General features: G+C 59.5%; 1 protein-coding gene across 2 annotated transcripts in view; it reads left to right on the top strand.

Moving 5' to 3' along the window:
- Positions 1 to 22,553, top strand: part of DPH1 (diphthamide biosynthesis 1) — a 29,725-nt gene that overhangs the window by 4,445 nt on the left and 2,727 nt on the right. For both annotated transcript variants that reach the window (XM_070735516.1, XM_070735515.1), the window contains exons 2-11: positions 1,280 to 1,432; positions 2,150 to 2,213; positions 4,102 to 4,223; positions 9,822 to 9,976; positions 10,748 to 10,869; positions 14,679 to 14,747; positions 17,820 to 17,976; positions 18,284 to 18,384; positions 18,648 to 18,726; positions 18,894 to 19,025. In XM_070735516.1, coding sequence (XP_070591617.1) covers positions 2,161 to 2,213; positions 4,102 to 4,223; positions 9,822 to 9,976; positions 10,748 to 10,869; positions 14,679 to 14,747; positions 17,820 to 17,976; positions 18,284 to 18,384; positions 18,648 to 18,726; positions 18,894 to 19,025 — 990 coding nt within the window. In that variant the 5' untranslated portion in view covers positions 1,280 to 1,432; positions 2,150 to 2,160. The remainder of the gene's footprint in view (positions 1 to 1,279; positions 1,433 to 2,149; positions 2,214 to 4,101; positions 4,224 to 9,821; positions 9,977 to 10,747; positions 10,870 to 14,678; positions 14,748 to 17,819; positions 17,977 to 18,283; positions 18,385 to 18,647; positions 18,727 to 18,893; positions 19,026 to 22,553) is intronic.

Below are 22,553 nucleotides of genomic sequence, written 5' to 3'. Positions count from 1 at the left end.
TTTGGTTGGCCACGTTTAATGAGCAGCACAATTTACAGCCATAATTCTTGAGTTAATTATAGGCAATCCTCGACTTACAGCAGTTCATGTAGGGACAACTCGAAGTTACGGCATCACTGAAAGAAGTGACGTGTGACCTTTGGCAGCCTTCTTGCCCTGGTCGTGTGGTCAGCACCCAGGCTTGACTGCCGCGTCCCCCCGCGTCCTGGGATCCCCTTTGGTGGCCTCCTTGCCAGCAGAGCCACTGGCTGATTTCCCCTTCGGGCCCCTTCTCCCTGGTTCCCACGGCTGGGCAGGTGGGTGGACAGGCTCCGCTCGGCCTCTCTGGCCCCTGCAGCTTTGCCCGTACAGCCTGCTTGGACTTTGGGTTCTCCATCCTCTCCCTGTCGGTTGGCCACAGAGCAGCCAGGCTCCGCTTGCCCTCTTCCTCTGGAGCCCCTTGTCTCTGCCCCCCCTGCCCCCCATTTCTCCTCTCACAATAGTAGACGACACAAGATCGACAGGGGAGACCTGGACATTTCCATCCTGTCCCAAGACCTAAAACGGTCCCCTAACATCAACCACAGCATCAAAACAGCAGCACAACGCACGTTCCCTCTGCACCCACTCTGGAAGCTCAAAGGGGCCCAGGAGCCTCTGGCCCCACGGACGAATCACTGAGTCCGTCACTCTGCCCTCACTCTGCTAAACAAACATTCCCTCAAGCTCTTCCCTAAGCCTGCGCTTCTCTTGCTACTAGTTCCCCCCCCTTCCCCCCCCCTCCTCCCACTTAGGACGGTGTGGGTGTAAAGTGTCGCTTGTATCCTTACACTATTTATTGATTGTTTCCTCATTGCTTATTTGACCCCTATGACAACCGTTAGGTGTTTAAGCATTTTCTACCCCCTGATTCTTGACCAATGTCTCTTTTTCTTTCATGTCCACTGAGAGCACCTGCTCCTTGTGCGTCCACTCACCTGTGGCCAATAAAAGGATTCTATTCTACCCCTCCCCCTCCTTGCTAAGGCTGTGGCTTTGGTGATTCATAGATCGCTTATTGACACGCCCACCTGTGCCAAAGGGGGGGGGGCTGGGGGAGCCACTTGGGAGACCCTGACCCACTGGCCCTCCTGGGACCGTTGGCGGCAGTGCCAGCCCCCCTATTGAAATGCCTTTTGGCTCTTGCTGGCCGCAGTGGCCCCCCCGCCTTTCTCTCCCCTCAGCCCCTGCCCCCCCCGCTGCCCACTGGATGCAGGCTGGGGCGTGACCCTCAGCGTGACCCCCTCCTGCCCTCCTGCAGCCAGGCGAGCCCCCCGCCGAGTGGCCCACCAGGTGCCCCAGGAGATCCTCTCAGACCCAGAGCTCCAGGAGGCCGTGGGACGCCTGCCCCCCAACTACAACTTTGAGGTCTACAAGACGGTCTGGCGGGTGCAGCAGGCCCAGGCCAGGAGGGGTAAGTAGCCCCCTGCGGGTGGGGGAGGGCGTTTGGGGGCCCCCATGGGGAGTGGGGGCTGGAGTGGCCCTGGGTGGAAAGTCCACTCCTGTCGCCTGCCTTGGCTCTGGGGCGGGGCTTGTGGGGGGGGAATCCCAGCTATGGGGAAAGAGGGTGGGCTGAGGAGGGCTCCTCTGCTCAGGACACTGCCTGGTTCTAAGGGGGGGGCGGCACCAGGGGGCTCCCTGCACCCCCAGCAGCTGTGGGTGGCCTGCAGGGCGGCCCTTTTGCCCTCTTGCTGGTCTCTCGGCCGGCCAGAAGGGAGTGGAGGCCGGAGTGGGCAGCCGGAGTCGGGGCTGGCCGAGCTTCTCTTGCCTGGAGCAGAAGCGGGTGACCCCCCCCCGCTGGTCTGCTTCTCTTGGACCCCAGGACTTTGGCCGGGGGGGCGGGGGCTGGGCTGTCCCTGAGCTGCCACCCCCCCCCACCCCAGGACGAGGCTCTCAGGTGGGAGGGGGCCCTTCCTGGCCCCTGCAGATGGGGGGCAGCTTCTGCCAGCTCCAGGGGGGGAGGGGGGGTGCTGGCCGCACGCCCCAAGTCTTGGGAGAGGGGCGGCATACAAATCTAAAACTAAACTAAACTAAACGCCTGGGGTCACCCCCCGGTGGGTGGGGAGGAGCCTGAGGTCCCCTATGGGTGACCCGTGGGGGGAGCCGCCCTGAGACCCCCCCTTCCTTGCAGTGGCGCTGCAGATGCCGGAGGGGCTGCTGATGTTCGCTTGCACCCTGGCCGACATCCTTGAGAGGTGAGCGGTGGGGGGTGTGGGGGTGTGGGGCGGTGCTTGTGGGCTTGAGGGAGGCGGTGCTGATCTCCCGTGGGGGGGGAGAGAGGGGGGGGCTTTGGGCAGCCGCCTGCCCAGCGAGGGGCCTCTTTCATGTCTGGACTTCAAAGGGGGCTGGGGATCTTCATCCTTTTATCTGAAGCACGCAGCAGCAACTGAGGAACCAGCCCCCCCTCCATTCCCCCCCCTTTTCCGGGTCTCCTGCCTGGGGCATCTGGACCACGGAGGCCTGGACGGGTTAATTTTATTCCTTCTGCCCCCAGGCTGCCCACTGCAGTCCCCCCCCCAAGGGTGGTGGGGTGGGAGGGGGGCAGGCTGAGAAGGGGCTTCCTCCCTCCTGGGGGGTTTAGGGAAAGCCCTTCACAGGCACACTCACAAAATGGCCTCCGGTCCCCTCCCCCACTGCTGCCCTTTGAAGTCCCCTCCCCGACTCTCTTCTGGGAGGTGGGGGCATGATAGGGATCAGAATTTCCATTGCTTAGCAGTGGGGGAGGAGTCCCAGGAAGCTTCTAGAAGGGCAGCAGAACGGAGGAGGGTTTGGGTTTGGCTCCTCCCCCTGGTCAGCTTCTGGCCAATTGGGATTCTCTCCCCTGTGCTTGGCCAGAATCCTTCAGCCCCCCCCCCCCCCCCATTGACTGCTGCTGTTGGTGGAGGCTCGGTGGGCACTCTCCCTCCCTCGACTCCTCCGCTGGCTGGGGAGTTTGGCTTCCCTGGCCGGCCTGGCCTCCCCTCCCTCCCGGCTTCGTCCAGTCCTTCTCCCCAGGGCTGTCCGCTCTGCTCCACTCCCCCTTCACTGCCTCCTGGGCTTTTCGAGAGGGGGGCAGGGGTGGGAGGGGGGGCGTAAGCAGGGGCTGAACCTTGCAGGGACCCTGGCCGGCCCCTCTTTCCCCTCCGGCCATCAGGCGGGAGAAGACACGGGAGCCGAAGCTGCTGGCATTGGTGGCCCACCTGACCCCTGGCCGCAGCCCCACCACCGGGCCTCCCAGGACAGCCTCGCAGGGCCGGCGTCCCCTGCCTAATGCCATGCAATGCGGGATGGGTGGATGCGGGTGGGGAGATGGGCCAGTTCCTCCTTATTTGGGGCTGGGGGTTTCTTGGAGTTCCTGGGCCGTATCCTGGGCTTTCCGTCTCTGGCTGTGGGGCTGTGTGGGGCTGCCCCAAGGGAGGCTCATGCCATTGACAATAAAGGTTTGATTTGAATCCCACCCTCCCGTCTAGGGCCAGGAGGGGCCTCGGGGGTCTTCTAGTCCAACCCCCCCCCCTTGGTGTCCCCAGCAGGCCCTGCTCCGGGCTCTGGCCTGGCCGGCCTCTGCCCGTATTTTGGGGTGCCCCCCCCATCTGCAGGGGGCAGGGCAAGGCGTCTGACCGGATGGGGCCCCCTGGCTTGAGTCCTGCCGCTTGAGTGGTGCCATCCTTCCCTTCCCCCGGGACCCTCTGCAGCCGAGTGGGTGGCCAGGGGAGGTCCTGGGCCCGGGAGGGGGAGAGGGGGGGTGCCCGGCCTCCCCCCCTGCTCTCTGGGTCCCTTCAGGGGCTGGGGGAGTCTCCCTCCTCCCTGGGGGGCCTTGGGGGGCTTCTTTAACCTGGAGTGGGCTGGATTAGGTCCCTGGCTCAGGAGCTGCCCTTCCCTTGAATCGGGGGTGGGGGGGTGCCCACTGACCTTTAGCCCCTGCAGGCTTCAGCTCCCAGAATTCCCCAGGCAGCCGTGCTTAGAGAGCATCAAGGATCCCCCCCGTCCTCTTCCTCCCCCCACCCGGCTTTCCCCCTCCCCCCACCGGCCTTGGGGGCCAGTCCAGGGCCTCTGCAGCCACCGCGGGAGCCGGACGGGACCTGCCTCCTGCCCCTCCCCCTGCAGGTTCACCGGGGCGGAAGCCGTGGTGATGGGCGACGTGACCTATGGGGCCTGCTGCGTGGACGACTTCACCGCTCGCGCCCTGGGAGCCGACTTCCTCGTCCACTACGGCCACAGTTGCCTCAGTACGTATGTAGCCCACGCGGGCTGAGCTCCGTGGCTTCTCGGGGGGAGGGGGGGCAGAGAGGGGGGCAGCAGCCCTGACCCCTGGACCCCCCCCCGGCAAGGACAGTGTGCTGCCTCTCAGGACGGCCCTCCCCTTGATGAAGACAACCACAACCACAACCACAGAGTTGGAAGGGACCCTGGAGGTCTTCTAGTCCGACCCCCTGCTTAGGGGGCAAACCCTTTCTTACAAACGTCCAGTGTATCCAGTCTTGGGGCATGCACAACTTCTGGTGGCAGGCTGTTCCACTGATTAATTGTTCTGGGTGGCTCCTCTCCACCCATGCTCCCCGTCCCAGCCTCATGGGCTTTGGAGCACAGCCTGGCTCCTCTGGGCTCCCTGCGGAGAGACGGGGGCCAAAATGGGTGTTGGGGGGCAGGGAGGCTTCAGACCCCTCCCAAGGGGCTCCTCTCTTCAGGGCGCCAGAACTGCCCCCCTGCCCGCTGCCTTGCCCGGCTCCGGCCCAAGCGATGGGGGGGGCTGCCCTGTCCCGCCTCGCAGGGCCGCTTCCTCCCTCCCGGAGCCTTCGCATGTCTGGCGCTTTTCTGGCTGGCTGGGGAGGGGGGGTGAGGGGAGGGGGGGGCGGGGGGGGGGCGGGAGCAGCATCCAGGCGGCTCCCTAGGCGGAGCAGTACTCCAGATTCGGTTGCCATGGAAACTGCTGCTGTCCCAGATGCTGCTAACTTTGAAGTCCACCCAGGATGGAATTGGCTCAAAATCACAGAGAATTGGGCGGAGGGGGGGGCAAGCAAGGGGGGGCTGGGCTGCATGATCAGCTCCTCCCCCGGTTGTCCCCCCCCTTCGTAGAGTGGGGGGTGGGGAGACCTGAATTGGGGAGGGGGTCAAGGGGCTGCCCCCTCCCTTTGCTCTGTTTACCCTTTGCTCTCTGGCGCAGAAGCCGCCCCCTGCGTGCGTGTGTGTGCGTGCGTGTGTGATGCTACCACTTCATCCTCCAGCCGAGTGACTGCTGGTGGGGGGGGGGCTGCAGGTGGAGTCCCCTCCTTGAGGAAAGCCCCCTCCCTGCCTGATAGGCCAGGCAGCTGCCACTCAACCCCCTCCCAGCACTGCAGGGAGGTTGCAGGGAGGGCCTCCTGCCCCCCCCATTTCCATCCAGCCTGCTTGTGGAAACAGCCCCCACCAAGATGATTGGGGAGGGGCTGAACGGAACCCAGGGGGGGTCTCCTGCCATTGGCGGGGGGGGCTGGCATCAGGGAGTCTTAGGGGGGGGAGGTTGACCTTCATACTCAGGGATGCAGAAAACTCTACACCTCTCCGCCCGCCCCCCCTTATCTCCTCCCCCCCCGCCTGTGTTATGCCGGCAACCCAGCTGGCAGTGCGGGAGACCCTCTGTATCTGGGTCAGCCCCCTGAAAGTGGGGGGGGGAGGCAGGGGGGCTTTTCTCCAGGGGGGCTCCCCTCCAGACCCTCCTTCGCCCCACCCGCTGTCTGTGGGGGGGCTGCGTGTCCCTGCCGCCTCTCAGTCCCACCCCCCGGCAGCAGTAGCAGGGGTGGGGCCGCCACTGGGACCTCCGTGGTCACTAAGTGAGGCGCGGGCTGAGGGAGCCGCACCTGATTTTAACATTCTTTAAATTTATTTGAGATTCCGAGTTGCATCTGGAGAGGGAGCCCCCCCCGTCCCCCCCTCAGAGCGCCTCCACACGGGGGGCCTTGAGCCGCTCCAGCTTCCCCAGGGGGCTTCCTGGCTGGGCGGTCTCTGGGGAGGCTGCGGATTGGGGTCCGTGGCCAGTTCAACACTGCGCCTGGGGGTCACTGGCCAGGAGTCCCTTTTGCCAGGGCCGCTGGGACTTGCCCCTGGGCCCTCCGTCTATTTCTGGGTTGGGGTCTCAGAGGAGGCTCCGCCAGAGGGTGGGCGAGGGGGCTGCGGAGTAATGACGGCCCTGAAAGAGGAGACGGGGCCGTTCTTCCCGCTGGGCAAGTGACGGGCACTCATGACGGTTGCCAGGTCAGCTGACCCCCTCTTGCGACCCTTCAACAAGCAGCCGGTGGAGGAGGCGGCTCCCTTGGCGGCCACGTCCACTCCGTAACCAGGCCAAGGGGGGAGGGTGCCGGTTGCGGAATTCCCGGTTAGCCACAGGGGTCAGCAACGGAGGTTTGTGGCCTCCAGCCTGTGGGGGCCCTGGCGGGACCAGCCACGTCTCAGCAGCCGATGGGAGCGGTTGGCACCAGGGCTGGGACCATGGGGGGGGGCAGGAGGGGGGGCTTCCCTTGGCTTTCCTGCCCCGTTTCCCCCCAGCCCAGCCCGAGAGGGTGGCTGCTGCAGGGCTGGGACTCACTCAAGGGGGCAGCAGCCCCCCTCCCTCCCTGCCCCCCCATCCATCTCGCCAGCCATTCCGGGCAAAGGGGGGAGAGAGAGGGGGGAGGGGGGCAGCCTCTCTGCAATCCACCCAGTGACTCACTCGGGAGGGAACGTGGGGATTTGGCCGCCCCCCTCCTCGGCCCTTCGGATGGCGGGAAGAAGGATGGACTCCACCACTCAGATACTAGGAGCTGCCAATCCTCTGCCCACTTTCTCTCTCTTGGAACTGCCCCCTGCAGTCTGAGGATTGAACTGCACCCAAATTCCATCACCTCTCAGCCTTCTGACCTTTGGAGGGCCCCTCAGGGTGAGCAGGCGGGATGGGCTGGGATCCCCCCGGCCTTGAACCCTGGGTGTTGGGGGGCATCGAAGGAGCAGCCAGGCGCGCAGCTGGCACAGGCAGGGAAGACCCTCGGGGATGACCGGGGGGGGGAGGGGGGGCTGGGAGACTCAACTGTACGGAGATTGGCTGCGTTTGCCCGGCCTTATTAGAAGAAGGATTTGGGGTGAGGTGGGGGCTGCCACAGAGGAGAAGAAGGGGGGGGTCCACCTATGGAGGAAGAGCAGGTCTGAATCTGATCGAACACTTGTAAGAGCTCATATTATGACTTACAAAGTGGCGCTCAAGGCGGCAAGATGCGCGTATCATGCCACCTTGATTGCATCAACGGAATCCCGCCCGGCCGCTCTGTTTAGGGTGACCCGCTCCCTTCTTAATCAGGGGGGAGTTGGGGAGCCCTTGCAGAGTAGTGCCGAGGAGTTTAACACGTTTTTCGCTGATAAAGTCGCTCAGATCCGGGCCAACCTCGACTCCAATTGTAAAACAGAGTCGACTGACAACGAGTCAGTCGAGGTGACTGGGGCACGTACTTGTCCACCTGTCTGGGAAGAGTTTGATCTGGTGACACCTGATGAAGTGGACAAGGCCATTGGAGCTGTGAGTTCCGCCACCTGTCTACTGGATCCGTGTCCCTCCTGGTTGGTCTCGGCCAGCAGGGAGATGTCACGGAGCTGGGCCCAGGAGATTACCAACGCTTCCTTGGGGAGGGGAGTTTTTCCAACACTCTATAAAGAAGCGCTCGTGCGCCCCCTCCTCAAGAAGCCTTCCCTGGACCCAACCGTACTTAACAACTATCGTCCAGTCTCCAACCTTCCCTTTATGGGGAAGGTTGTCGAGAAGGTGGTGGCACTCCAGCTCCAGCGGTCCTTGGAAGAAGCCGATTATCTAGGTCCCCAGCAGTCGGGTTTCAGGCCCGGTTACAGCACGGAAACCGCTTTGGTCGCGTTGATGGATGATCTCTGGCGGGCCCGGGACAGGGGTTTATCCTCTGTCCTGGTGCTCCTCGACCTCTCAGCGGCTTTCGATACCATCGACCATGGTATCCTTCTGCACCGGCTGGAGGGGTTGGGAATGGGAGGCACTGTTCTTCAGTGGTTCTCCTCCTACCTCTCTGGCCGGTCGCAGTCGGTGTTAGTGGGGGGTCAGAGGTCAGCTCCGAGGTCTCTCCCTTGTGGGGTGCCTCAGGGGTCGGTCCTCTCCCCCCTGCTATTTAATATCTACATGAAACCGCTGGGTGAGATCATCCAAGGACATGGGGTGAGGTATCATCAGTACGCTGATGATACCCAGCTTTACATCTCCACCCCATGCCCAGTCAACGAAGCGGTGGAAGTGATGTGCCGGAGCCTGGAGGCTGTTGGGGCCTGGATGGGTGTCAACAGACTCAAGCTCAACCCGGATAAGACGGAGTGGCTGTGGGTTTTGCCTCCCAAGGACAATTCCATCTGTCTGTCCATTACCCTGGGGGGGGGGAATTACTGACCCCCTCAGAGAGGGTCCGCAACTTGGGCGTCCTCCTCGGTCCACAGCTCACATTAGAAAACCATCTCTCAGCTGTGGTGAGGGGGGCGTTTGCCCAGGTTTGCCTGGTGCACCAGTTGCGGCCCTATCTGGACCGGGACTCATTGCTCACAGTCACTCATGCCCTCATCACCTCGAGGTTCGACTACTGTAACGCTCTCTACATGGGGCTACCTTTGAAAAGTGTTCGGAAACTTCAGATCGTGCAGAATGCAGCTGTGAGAGCAGTCATGGGCTTACCTAGGTATGCCCATGTTTCACCATCACTCCGCAGTCTGCATTGGTTGCCGATCAATTTCCGGTCACAATTCAAAGTGTTGGTTATGACTTATAAAGCCCTTCATGGCATCGGACCAGAATATCTCCGAGACCGCCTTCTGCCGCACGAATCCCAGCGACCGATTAGGTCCCACAGAGTTGGCCTTCTCCGGGTCCCGTCAACTAAACAATGTCGGTTGGCGGGCCCCAGGGGAAGAGCCTTCTCTGTGACGGCACCAGCTCTCTGGAACCAACTCCCCCCGGAGATCAGAACTGCCCCTACTCTTCCTGCCTTCCGTAAACTCCTCAAAACCCACCTTTGCCGTCAGGCATGGGGAAATTAAACATCTCTCCCTGGGTACGTTTAATTTATACATGGTATGCCTGTGTGTGTGTCTGTTAGCATATGGGGTTTTTTAAATCTTTAAATATTTTAATTAATTGGATTATTATGATTTGTTTTCACTGTTGTGAGCCGCCCCGAGTCTTCGGAGAGGGGTGGCATACAAATCCAAATAATAAATAAATAAATAAATAAATAAATTTCCCAAAGCACCAGAAGGCAGGGCAAGAAGTGACAACCAGTGGAACAGCCTGCCACCAGAAGCTGCTTGACCAGGGGCTGGAGTAGAAGATCTCCGGGGTCCCTTCCAACCCTGACACGCAGGTGGACTTTGACTGACCATAGTTAGTTTGGTGAGCGTTCAAAGCTAGCAAGGTTCACTGAAAAGAGGGACTTGTGGGCGTGGCAGCCTCCCCTCGGTCACGTGGTCAGAATCCGGGCGCCTGGCAACGGACTCACGTTCCTGACCGTGGCAGCCTCCCAGGGTCCTGCGACCCCCGTGGGCGGCTCTCTGGCCAAGTCAGAAGGGAAAGTGGATCCCGGTGGAAGAGGTGTGCTGCTCACTGGATCCCCTGCAGGGATCCCCTCACCCCAGCCCTGCAGGGAAGGCCGTGGGGTGGGGCTACGGTCCAGTTGTGGGCCCAAGGTCAGTCCTACCTGTGCTCTGTCCCGGAAGAGAAAGTAGAACAGAACCAGAACTTGATTGTCGCTCCGAATGACCCCCTCCTCCACGCCCCCCCCGACTGCTGCCCATCCTGGGTGTCCTCTGCCCCCCCACAGTTCCCATCGACTCCGCCCGGGGCCTGAAGATGCTCTACGTCTTTGTGGACATCAAGATCGACACGGCCCACCTCCTCCAGACCCTCCGCTTCAACTTCCCGGCTGGGGCCAAGTTGGCGCTGGTCAGCACCGTCCAGTTTGTGTCTGCGCTGCAGGTGGGTGGAACAGAGCCCGCCAGTCTGAGGAGTTGAGGGGGGGGCGTGAGTGGGTGGGGGGCATTTGTGTGCCGGGATTGGGCCTCCCCCCCTTCACTTCTTGCAAGCAGGACCCAGTTCTCCCATTGGGGGGGGGAGGAAGGAAAGGAGCAGCTCTTTAGCCCCCCCTGAGTCTATTATTGTTGTTGTTGTTATTATTATTATTATTATTATTATTATTATTATTATTATTATTATGCCCCCTCCCCTCACTTTAAGGGGGAGGGCCCCCTCTTCCCTGCGAGCCCAGGGAGGTCAGGAGGTCCCCTGGCCCCATTTTTGCTCCCTCTGGGCACGGGCAGCCTCCCATTGGTGGTGGGTGGGAGGTTCGCGAGAGCTCTGGAGCCCTGGGGGGCGGGGGCTCTGGTGCATGGCTGGGGCCCTTCTGGCAGCGTCCACTGACCCCAGGGCCCCTGTGAAGGGCAGGGGAGCCTCCCCACCTCTCCTGCGGGCACTCCTTTGGCTCTTTGGAGAAGGACAGGTGGGGTGGGGGTCATCGGGCCTTCTGGGTCCTTGGTGGCCAGTGGGGAGCCTTGCGGAGGCTGATAAGAGCCCCCCCTCACTGCCTAGGATTCAGGAAGGAGCAGCCAGCGACAACACCCCCCCCCCCCCTGGAGCCTGGCAGCATTCAATTCCTTCCTCTGGCCACGGGCTAGGTGAGAGCGGGCACTGCTGGGTCCCTGCAGAAGGGCCCCTGGGGCCACTCCACTCCACCCCCTCCTCTGTCCGCAGGCTGCCTCCCGGGAACTCCAGCCCGACTACCATGTCTGGACCCCCCAGTGCAAGCCCCTCTCCCCGGGGGAGCTCCTGGGCTGCACGTCTCCCCGGCTGGGCCAGGAGACGGACGCCATCGTGTGAGTAGCCCCCGGGGGTCTTGCAACAGGGGAGACCCCCCCGGCTCCCCCCCTTCTAGCTGCCCCCTTGGCGCCAAAAGGCCGTGGGGGGCGGAGGGATGTCTTTCCTTGGAGAGAAGGCAGGGAGGGGTGGGCCTTTGTTGGGGGGAAAACGTTTCCTTTCTTTCAAAGCCCCCCCCCCCCCCCGTTTGCATCCATGAGCAAAGGATCTTTAAGTGCCCCCATCAAACTTTATTTTATTTATTTATTACTTAGATTTGTATGCCGCCCCTCTCCGTAGACTCGGGGCGGCTACTTAGTAGGTCACGGCATGAACCTAGTCCTCACTTTCTTCTAATTTGTCCCTTTTGATCTCCGGTGCTTGAATCAAGGATTCTGCCACACAACTGGGGAAACGGCCAACGGGAAAGATAATTGCCCTCCTTATTAGCATCCCCCCCCCCCGATATTGTCAGGTGGCAGCCCCCTCCCCCCTCCAGTGCGAGTGGCAGCCCCACCAGAGTGGGCGCACTAAATGTTTACCTGCATTCCAGCTTGGGGGGGGGTGTCGCTGGGGGTCTGCCCCCTTGGAGACTTGCGACTGGTGGACTCCAACTCCCAGAATTCCTCAGCCAGCACTGCCCACCAGTCGGTCAGAGGCTCCTGGGGGGACCCCTCCCCTCCCCTGGCCTGGCTAGGAGACTCTCCAGGGGCTCGGCTGCTGATTGTGAGTTTGTGAAGCTCTGGCTGTGCGTCCTTGTGAGCCATAGCTGTGAGCAGGGCCGAGTGGGGCCGAGGGTCAGTCGCTCCGCTGCCCCTTCCCGGGGCCAGAACCCCAGGGCCCAGAGCCCAGGCCCGGCTGGTGAGGGTGGAGCCCTCCAGGGAAGCAAGGGAGGGGTTTCGTGGAAAGCTCCGTGGGGCGTCCCTGCTCTGGGGCCGGGCTTGGACACCCCAGGGCGCACCGTGGCATTTGGGGGGGGTCCAGGGGGGCTGGGCTGGCCAGCCAAAGTTAGAGAGATTGCGAAGGGCAGATCGCTTGAGACAGGACGAAACGCAACCTGGCATTAAGGAGACATGTCCTGACAGGGGGGACAAGTAGCCAGGGGAACAGCTTGCCACCAGCATAGAAGGGACTAGAATAAGAGAGTTGGAAGGGACCTTGGAGGTCTTCTAGTCCAACCCCCTGAGTTTCAGAATAGAATAGCACTGGAACAGAATCTCTTTCTTGGCCAAGGGTGGCTGGACACCCGAGGGGCTTGTGTCTTTGGGGCAGATGCTCTCAGTGGACATAAAAGAACAGATACGTCCGTCGTGAGGGCCAACACTTAAGGATTCTCAAAAGGATCAAATAAGCGACCAGGAAACAACATTAATTAATTTATGTATTGAACTTCTATGCTGCCCAGTGCCAAAGGATTCAGGGCGCCTTGCAACAACGATATAAGTACAATAAAAATAAATACAAAACAGAAAAAGAAGTTTTACAGTTGGCTAAAGTTAAAACATAACAAACTAAATATATATATAAATACAAATCTTAGGGATACAAGCAATGAGTGACCGACAGATGGTTATCCAGTCTCTTCTTAAAAACACAACACAACTTCAGGAGGCAAGTTGTTCCACTGATGAATTGTCCTCCCTGTCCAGCGGTCAGTGCTCTGTCCTTGGGCAGGGGGCTGGACTAGAAGACCTCCAGGGCCCCCTCCCACTCTGTTATTCTGGGGTGGTGGGTTCTTCCCTCCGTTGGGGTCCGAGCTGTGCTCTCCGGCCAGAAGAGGGAGGGGCGGTCTGGATGCCACAGCCGGCCCTTCCCCCTTAAGGGCAGGACATGGGCCAGGACCCACAGGCACAATGTGCCCTGGACGCAGGAGGGCCGGAGGAGGGGCAGAGCAGTGCTGAGGGGGGAGAGCAATGGGGAGCCCCTCTGGCAATGCCCTGCCCCCCCCGGCCTCCTCCCGGCCAGCCTCGGTCCCAGGGGAGACGGCCTGGGCAAGGCTGGACAATCGCACGTTGGAAGTTTGCTTCTGCGCCATGTTTTTGTTGGCTTTTATGACTTCATGTTTTAATCGGCTTATTTTTATAGCTTTAATATGTTTTTATATGTCTTTTCATCTGTGATTGGGAGCTGGCCAGAGTTGGCTGGATGGAGGGCAGCTGCAGCCGGGCTTTGGCTGAAATGAACGTTTTAGCTGCCTCTTCACGCGGTCAGTTGGCACATGGATGGGGGCCTCCCTCCCTCCCTGTCTCTCTCAGGCCAGCCCACCTCACAGGGTGGCTGTTCTCTGGGCAAGAGGAGGAGGAGGGAGGAGCTTCATATATATGTTCACAAGGAGGTGGAGGTGGCCAGGGTCTCCGTGCTGCCCCCCCTCCGGCCCTCCCCCAGAGAGGGGCGTGGTTGGGAAGCTCACCTTGGCTTCAAAAACCAGGAGACTGACATAGAGCAGGGCTGCCCAGTGTTGGCCACTTTCAGACCAGCCAGCACAGCAGAGCTGAGGAACTCTGGGCCTTGAAGTCCACAAGTCTTAAAGGGGCCAGTGTTGGACACCCATCTCTCCCCCCCACTCTCCCCCCTCTGAATCAGCCTCCCCAGCAGCAGGGGGTCTCATCCCCTCTTGTAGAAATAAGTGGATCAGGAGTTGCTGCTGCGTCCAGTTTGTGGTGTGGCCTTTTTAAAACATTCAATCCGCCCGCTGGCTCAGTGCCCCTCCCCATTGGCCAGGCTAAGGGAGCCCCCCCATTGAGGGCTCGCTGTGCTCCTGCCCACCCCCCAAAGGGAGGGGGGTTTCTGAGTGCATTGGAGATCTGGGAAATCCAGCGGATCAAAAGCTTCGCCAGATCCTGGTCTAGGAAACGGGGGACCTTGTGCCCTGCGTGTCGAGTGGGGGCTCAGCAGGGTCCGGTGGGGGGGCACTTGGGGGGTCTCGGACAGGCTAAGCAGGTACAGAGGGCCCTGGGGAGGGGGGCTCGTAGCAGGCTTGAGGAGGGGGCTTCAGGGGCCAGGGCCACGGAGCCTGGGAGGGGGAGGAAGGCTGGCTGCCCAAGGAGATTTTGGGATCCATTTGAAGAAAAGGGATCCCCCTGCCCGGCCATGCCTGGCTCTAGGGGGCGCTGCTGATCTCCCTCCCTTAGTGTGTGTGTGTGTGGGAGCCAGTCTTGTGCAGAGAGGGCCACGTGGCCACGTGATTGCAGCCGTGATTGCAGCCACGGGGCCCAGGAGGGAAGGGCGCCTACTTATCCACAGGGGGTCCTGCAGCCCCAGACCCCCGTTTGTACGGGGGGGGAGGTTGGCCCCCTTTCACGGCCTTTCTCGCCACGCGGGCGGAGTGAACCCCAGCCGTCCCTGAGATGGGCACCTCAGCCTTGCCCACCGACGTTGCCAAGGGGGAGCTCCTGGCCCCCATCGGACACCACAAGCGTCGAAAAGAGGAGTCAGGCCCCCACCAAGCGGCTGGACTGGGGCCCTGGGGCCCTGGGGTGCCACGATGGCCATCAGTGGGAGGAAGAATTTTTTCAGGGCCGTGGTAACTTTGAATGTAAGGACTGTTTCCACCTCATCCGGTAGGTTCTTTTAAGAAATAATTTTTTTTAATTGATTTTCATATCAACAATATAATTCTTAAACGCCCCCACAACACAGAACGGTGTGCCCACCCCCAAACCACGTGCCCACCCCTCCACCCAAATGGGGGCACGATACATCTATTGACACATTATAAAGCAATTCTAATATGTTCCTTATACCTTGGTCTCAAATTCTACTAACCATGACAGACAGTTCGTAGCCCCTCCCCCAAGTATTGTTGACCCCTCCCCCCTTTTCCTTGCAGCTACCTGGGAGACGGGCGCTTCCACCTGGAGTCCATCATGATCGCCAACCCCGAGGTCGCAGCCTACAGGTACCTGCTGGCCGGGAGAGGGGGGGGGCTCTGGGGTGCGGGGGGTGGTGGCTGCGAGCAAGGGGCACCCGAGGCCAGCTGTGGGGGGGGGGAGGCCAGGTGACCCAGGGCTCTTCAGTGGGGTGAAGGTGGAAGCAAAGGGCAGCCCGGCCCCTCCCTGAGCAGACGGCTGCTGCCCCCCCCATAGGAGCCCTTCCTGCCCCGGCTTCTTCCTTGGGGGGGGGGACAGATACACGGCCTTGGACTCTGAATAAAGCTGAATAGATCTACGTTAAGGGATAAACTGTATGGGAAGCAAACACGGGGGGCCCTCGGCCATGCAGCCACCCCAGGCCGGGGGGGAGGGGGGGCTGGCCGCGCTTGGTGGACCCACCTGCCCACTGCGCCACCCCCGGCCCTTGCAAGAAAACTAGCACCCTTCCGGTATCGGGGGGGCTGCCACGGAGAGGAGGGCGGGGCAAGAGGCCACGGATGGAGAGAAGCATCTTAGAACTAAAGAGAAACTTCCTGATGAGAATTAGTCAGTGGAACAGCTTGCCACCAGAGGTTTCAGATGCTCCATCCCTGGATTGGTTTTTTAAGGAGAGACTGGACAGCCCCTTGTCTGAGATGGTGGAGGGTCTCCCCCTCGAGCACCGTGGCCCCTTCCGACTCTATTCTGAATTATTATTATTATTATTATTATTATTATTATTATTATTATTTATTAGATTTGTATGCCGCCCTTCTCCACAGACTCGGGGCGGCTCACAGCAGTGATAAAACAGTATATAATGGCAAATCTAATATTACGTCTAAAATAACAATTTTACATTAAAAACCTTTAAAAAACCCTTATATAAAAACATACACACAAACATTCCATACATAAAACTACATAGGCCAGGGGAGATGTCTCAGTCCCCCCATGCCTGACGGCAGAGGTGGGTTTTAAGAAGTTTACGAAAGGCAAGGAGGGTGGGGGCAATTCTAATCTCCGGGGGGGGGGAGCTGGTTACAGAGGGTCAGGGCCGCCACAGAGAAGGCTCTTCCCCTGGGTCCCGCCAGCCAACATTGTTTAGTCGACGGGACCCAGAGAAGGCAAAGGCTCTCCCTGGCTATAATAGCCGCCACTCCCCCCCCCTTCCCTGGAGTCGGGGCTGATGCCATATACGAAACCCACCCGGCTGGGCAAATTTCAGAGAGAGGAACTCCTCCCTCTGGGCCCAGCCAGGTTCTGGTCACACATGCCAGGTCGGCCTCCTCATCCAGGATCAAATCCCAGATGAGGAGAGCTTTATTTACCACCGACTTGGCATTGAGCAGCAGCAGCCTGAGTCCAGGGCCAGAGTTACACTCGTCACCAGTGCCTTGAGTTGAGCTCAGGTGAGGCCGGGCTGCCTTTGTACGGAGGGACGGTCCTAGCCAGAGGCGCTCGATGGGTCCGGCTTCCTCAGCACCTTTTGCAGTGACGGTCGGGGGGAAAGAAAGGAAGAACTGGTCAACAGGCTCCAGGATGACGCAAAACACAGGGAGAGAGAGAGAGGGAAGGAGAGAGAGAGGCATTGTATTATTTTTGAAATAGTTAATTACACGCTGAATGTGGGTTACCAGTATAATGTAACTGCAAAGAAATAATAATGCGGTTTTAAACTGCATTGGCGCAAAAATAGTTTCCTGTCCAGCAGAATTTAACTGGCAGAGGCTCTTAATTTGGGCTCTTTCCCCGATGGTCAAAATGCCGCCCTCCAGCCCTTAGGACTAAAGGCAGGTGTTATGTCCACTCTGTCCCGCATTCCCAGCCTCTGCAGTCGGTGGCTGGCCGTGTTCCCCCCCCCTCCCCAAAATAGGTTCAGTGTCAGCCAGTTGAAGACCTGAGAATTGGGCGTAACCAGGAGCTGAAGTCTCAGTTCAGGTGGTCAGTGCTGGACATTGTGACTGGGGAATTCTGGCCGTTGCCCACAAGTCTTAAAGTGACCTAGCGTGGACAACCCTGCTCGCCCAGGCTAAGCAGGGTCCGGCTTTGCTGCTCCTGGTCTGGGGGAGCCAGAGACCACCCGGGAGGGGGGGCCTGGGGCTTCAGGGAAGGCGCCACGGAGGGGCTTGAAGGACCTGGACACGGAGCGGTGGCCGGCCTTGGTTGGGCCAGTGTGTCCTCTGTCCAGGCCGGGCTCAGAGAGGGACCAGTTCAGTGAAGGGCGCTGGGGAGGATCCAAGGAGCAGGATGCACCCTACACTAGCTTGGGGGGGGGGGGGGGGCTGAGATCCCTGGGAGACGGATGGAGCGGAATGGCATATAACAGAGTTGGAGGGGACCCCGGAGGTCTTCCAGTCCAACCCCTCTGCTCAAGCAGGAGACCCTACACCATTTCAGACAAATAGTTGTCCAATCGCTTCTTAAAAATGTCCAGTGTTGGAGCATTCAGAGCTTCTGGTGGCAAGTTGTTCCACTGGTTAATTGTCCTTGCTGTCAGGAAATTTCTCTTCTGTTCCTGATTGTTTCTGTTTTTGGGCAGCTCCCTCTTGTCCAGCCTTCGGGGGCTTTGGAGAATAGGTGGACCCCCACCCTCTTCTTTGGGGCAGCCCCTGAGATCTTGGCACCCAGCTCTCATCTCACCCCCCTCACCCCTCTTTTCATGACATTGTGAATGCAAATGCAGGGACTGAAACAGAAGCGGAACAGGCCAGAACCTTTGGGCTGCAGAGCCTGCACCTGGAGGGCCCCCTAGCTTCTCCCCCCCGGCAGCTCCCTCCCAGGGTCGGTCACCCAAGAGCAGACGATGCCTTCTGGCAGATGCCTGCCCTGAGTGAACTTGGGTCAGCCATGATGACCTTAGGGGTGACCCTCCCGTTCGGTTCCCTCGGCCCAGGGAACAAGCGCCATTCAGCCCAAAACCTCTGTTGCCCAGCACGACAACCGTTTGTGCCACAGGTGTTGAGTGGATTACGGCAGGTGTCCAGATATTAACGAATCTGGTTTCCCCGTTGACTCTGCTGGTCAGTTGGGGGCCTAGGGGGGGTCTGATGGCCCCGGAGGGCTCATCTGCTGCCCACTAAGGCTTCCCCCCTCCTCCTGCCCCCCTCCCCCCCCAGGTATGACCCATACAGCAAGACCTTCTCCCGGGAGTTCTATGCCCACCAGCGCATGCAGCAGTCGCGGAAGGCAGCCATCCGCCAAGCGGCCAGTGCCCGCAAGTGGGGCCTCGTCCTGGGCACCCTGGGGCAGCAGGGCTCTCCGGCCATCCTGCAGGTCAGTCCTCGGGCCACACCTTGCAGCCCAGCAACCAGTGGAGCCGGCTGTGCAGTGCCCGGAGGAAACAGGCCCTCCGCTCGGCTGCTGCCTGTGCCAGGGGGAGGAGGGGGGCTGGGAGGACACCGGGCTTTGAGGGGACCCTGGCTGGCTCCATGGGGGATGGGCGGGGGAATCCCTCCCCTGTGTGAAATGTTCACCCATCAGCTGGCGAGTGGACACCCCCCCCCCGACACACACTGGGAAGCTCTCCGACCACGGAGGAGGGTCCCCAGAGTAAGCCCCCTCCCCCTCCCCTTCTTGGCAGCACCTGGAGTCCAGCCTGGAGGCAGCTGGACGCTCCTTCATCCGGCTCCTCCTCTCGGAGATCTTCCCCAGCAAGCTGCAGCTCTTCCCAGATGTCGAGACGTGAGTCCCGGAAGACCCTCCCCCAGCACCAGGGTCTGTGGAAACCCCCCCCCCACCTCTTTTGCCTTCTGGCTGCACTGGGGGGAGGGGGAGGAGAATCCCAGGCTTTTTTTGGGGGGGGGGTGTTGTGTTAAATACAGCGAGACCCCTGTGGCTTCCGGTGTGTTTCCCTGATGCCACCCAGTCCCTCTTGGACCCCTCCTGGCCCTCCTGACCTGGGGCCTGTGCGTCCCACCCCCTCCCCATTTTCTTTCCCCACGCAGCTGGGTGCAGGTGGCGTGCCCCCGCCTCTCCATTGACTGGGGGGAGGCCTTTGGAAAGCCGCTGCTGACCCCTTATGAGGTAAAGGCCGGGTGTGGTGGTGGAGGGAGGGAGGAGAGGGCTGGACACTCGTGGCCAGATGCAATTTATGTGGGGGAGGGGGGACAGACCCCCAGCCTCTTCTGGCCCCCAGGTGGGGGAGGCTGATGCCAGGACCCCTCCTCTCCCCCCCCCCCCCCCCCCAAAAGGCTGCGGTGGCTCTGCAGCAGATCAAATGGCAGGAGGTCTACCCCATGGACTTCTACGCCGGTCAGTCTCTGGGACCCTGGACGGTGAAGCACCCCAGCCACTGGCCCCAGAGGGGGGCCAGCACCAAAGAGGTAAGCGCCCTGGGCCCACCCTGGAATTGAACCTCCCTGCTCAGTGAGGCAGGAGAAGGGCCCCCTTTTGTGGCAGGCTGTTCCATGGGCCAACCTCAGCTGGGCCTCCTCCCTTGCCGCTCTGGTCCTGCTCTCTGGGGCAAGATGAATCCTCTTCCGGGTCAGGACCCCCCCAGTCCAAATCGCTTCTGCCGATGGTGAGATCTTTTCCTTGGAAGGTTTGGCTCCTAGGTCCTCGGCCCTCTTGGTGTGGCCCCTCCCTCCGTCTGCTTGCCTGTCACTCTCTCCTCCGACCTGGGGGGCCCAGAAGCGCCCCCCGCCCCGTAGGTGGATAGAAGGTCGGATGCTCTCAGTGTCCATAAAAGAAAATAGACATTTGTCAAGAATCACTTAAGGATTGTCACAGGGGCAAATAAGCAATGAAGAAACAATCAATATTAATAAAAATCTTAGGATACGAGCAACAGGTGACAGTCCGACAGTCCTGAGTGGGAGGAGGTGGGTGATAGGAAGGATGAGGAAAATACTACTAGTAATAGTAGTGCAGACTTAGGGAATAGTTTGACAGTGTTGGGGGAATTATTTGTTTAGTAGAGTGATGGCGTTCGGGGAAAAACTGTCCCTGTGTCTAGTTGTCTTGGTGTGCAGGGCTCTGTAGCGACATTTTGAGGGTGGGAGTTGAAAGAGTTTGTGTCCAGGATGCGAGGGGTCAGTCAATATTTTCCCTGCCCTTTTTGACCCATGCAGTCTACAGGTCCTCAAGGGAAGGCAGGTGGGCAGCTGTTGTTTTTTCTGCAGTTCTGATTCTCCTCTGGAGTCTGTGTCGGTCCTGTTGGGTTGCAGAACCGAACCAGACAGTGACAGAGGTGCAGATGACAGACTCAGTGATTCCTCTGCAGAACTGGGGCAGTTTGAGTTTCCTGAGTTGGCGCAGAAAGAACATTCTTTGTGGTGCTTTTTTGATGATGTTTTTGATGTTAGGTGACCGTTTTAGGTCTTGAGATATGACAGAACCTACTGCTGATACTGTGTTGTCTAGTATTGTGAGAGGTGGAAGGGTGGAAGGGCTTCTCCCAAAGTCCACCACAGTTTCTATGGTTTTGAGTGAGTTCAGCTCCAGATTGTTCTGGTCACCCCACAAGGTCAGCTGTGCAACCTCTCCCGTCTCTGCTGTTTCACCATTATCTCAAATGAGTCTGATCACTGTTGTGTAATCTGCAAATTTCAGTAGTTTACTAGATGGGTGATTAGAGAAGCCATCGTTGGCATAGAAAGCGGTGAGTGTGTGCGCTAGTTGTGCAGGTACCTGGTGCGATTTTGCCCGTTTTCCCTGCTGCTTCCTGTCTGTTAGGAAGCCTGTGATCCACTTACAGGTGTGTTCAGGTACCCAAGCTGATCTGGTTGAGTTAGAAGAGCATCTGGAATGATGGTATGGAATGCTGAACTGAAGTCCACAAAGAGGACCCTAGCGTAGGTCATTGGAGATTCAAGATGTTGAAGGATGTAGCGCAGAGCCACATTAACAGCATCATCTGTCGATCTATTTGCTTGGTATGCAAATTGCAGGGGGTCTAACAGTGGATCTGTGATGGTTTTCAAGAGGGACACCACTAGCCTTTCAAAGGTTTTCATAACTACAGATGTTAGAGCAACTGGTCCGTAGTCCTTCGGTTCCTTGACGGAGGGCTTCTTCGGCACTGGGATGATAGTCGAGCGTTTGAAGCAGGAAGGGACATAGCACAACTCCAGTGATTTATTGAAGATTTGGGTGAAGATGTGGGCCAGTTGGTCAGCACAGACTTTTAAGCAAGGAGGAGTTATCATGTCTGGGCCTGGTGCTTTTCCAGGCTTCTGTCTGTGGAATAGATCTTGCACTTCCTTTTCTGTGATCTGTCCAAAATGTGGGCTTTGTGGTCTTCGAAAGAGCAGCCTTTGCCTTTTAAACGCAGACGGACTGCTGAGTCTAGTCCTCATTAACTGCGATGCCTCCCTGACTCACTAAAGCCACGAGTCCCAACCCCAGCAGCTCTAAGTCACGTGGCCTGAGCTGCCACGTGGCCTGAGGAATCCTGGGAATTGAAGTCCACACGTCTTAAAAAGTTGCTGGAATTGAGAAGCACTGCGGTAGAGACCCAGCCCTTGTGCCTGGGGGGCTGCTCAGGTCCACAGCCGCCTCCTCTTCTAGCCCACGTCCTGCCATTCAAATTACCTGAACCAGCCCGCCCCCCTCCCTGGCAGGCCTTGCACGGCCCCGTTCGGACACCCGGCTCCAGAGGGCCCCTGCAGGGGAAGGGCTCTCTCCACGCGCCCTGCTGGGGGCCCTGCTGGCCCTTCGGTGGGTGTAGCTCAAAGAGGAGGCAGAACCGTCTCCTGCCACGCCTGGTGTGCACCACAATCCGGAGTCTCACCAGGCCGGGTTTTCTGTGGGTTGTAATCACCTTCAGCTTCTAATATCATTCCCTGCATTCCACCGGCTACTTCTGGGTGCTGCAGGCCGCGGAATTTGCTGAGGTTGGTCCAGAATTTAGCCAGGGGATATCTAACCTTGCAAGCCTTAAGACCTGTGGACTTCAACTCCCAGAATTCCCCAGGTATCAGGGGAATTTGGGGGTTTCTGAATGGTCCACTGAAATATAAATATATTTATATTCACGCAAAAGCACACAAGGTTTGGGATGTTGCTGCCGACTGTGTTGTTTTGACAGTGTATTGAAAACTAGCTTTGCAAAGAAGACGAGTGGGGGCTAAGGAGAAATAAGGCAGTGAAACACTTACTTTTAACCGAGTGAAAGAATTTCCATGGGATTCCTGGTGAAGACAGGGCTCCCTTCACCTGTGTGGCCTTGTTATCTTTAAGCAGGTAAAGGAGAATTAATGGGATCCAGTCCAAAAACCAAAATCACAGAAGCAAAAAGAGAGAAATTTGCCAAGGCTGACCGCCCGCCCCTGTCCCCCCGCCCCTCCATTTTGCCAGCAGGGAGCTGGGGAAAGATGGGCAGACTCGGCCTGTTCCCACCCAGGGTGTTGCTGACCGCTCAGCTTTGCCTGCCAGAGGACTGTAGCCCTGGGGTGGGAGGGAGGGGGGGCTGCTAAGCCTCTTGCACCTGCTGGCCCTGCAGGCCCCCTACAGGAGGGCTGTGTGGCAAGGCCGGCCTGGGCCGCTTCTCCCCGGCTGCCGCTGGGCACTTCTAGAGCCTCTTGCAGGAGAACCAGATCGTGTCTAGGAGGAGCCTGAGCAACACGGCCTCTGTTAATGCCACCGACGGGCAGCTGGGCCTGGCCCTGGCACAGCTGCTCTTTGGGCAGGGGAGGCTTCAGCCGTTGAGTTCTCGCCACACGAGATTTTTCTCCCGATTCAGGATCTGCCCGAGATCATTTGCTCAGTTTATCTCTGCCACCACCACTCCCGCCACCCAAGGGCCTTGCTCAAGGCTGCCCTGGGGAGGGGGCTCCTTCCCTGGCTGGCCCACCACCCAAGGGCCTTGCTCAAGGCTGCCCTGGGGAGGGGGCTCCTTCCCTGGCTGGCCC

The sequence above is a fragment of the Erythrolamprus reginae genome, chromosome 1, assembly GCF_031021105.1.
Source record: "Erythrolamprus reginae isolate rEryReg1 chromosome 1, rEryReg1.hap1, whole genome shotgun sequence".
Lineage (NCBI taxonomy): Eukaryota > Metazoa > Chordata > Lepidosauria > Squamata > Dipsadidae > Erythrolamprus > Erythrolamprus reginae.
This window is presented reverse-complemented; position numbering and strand designations above follow the sequence as displayed.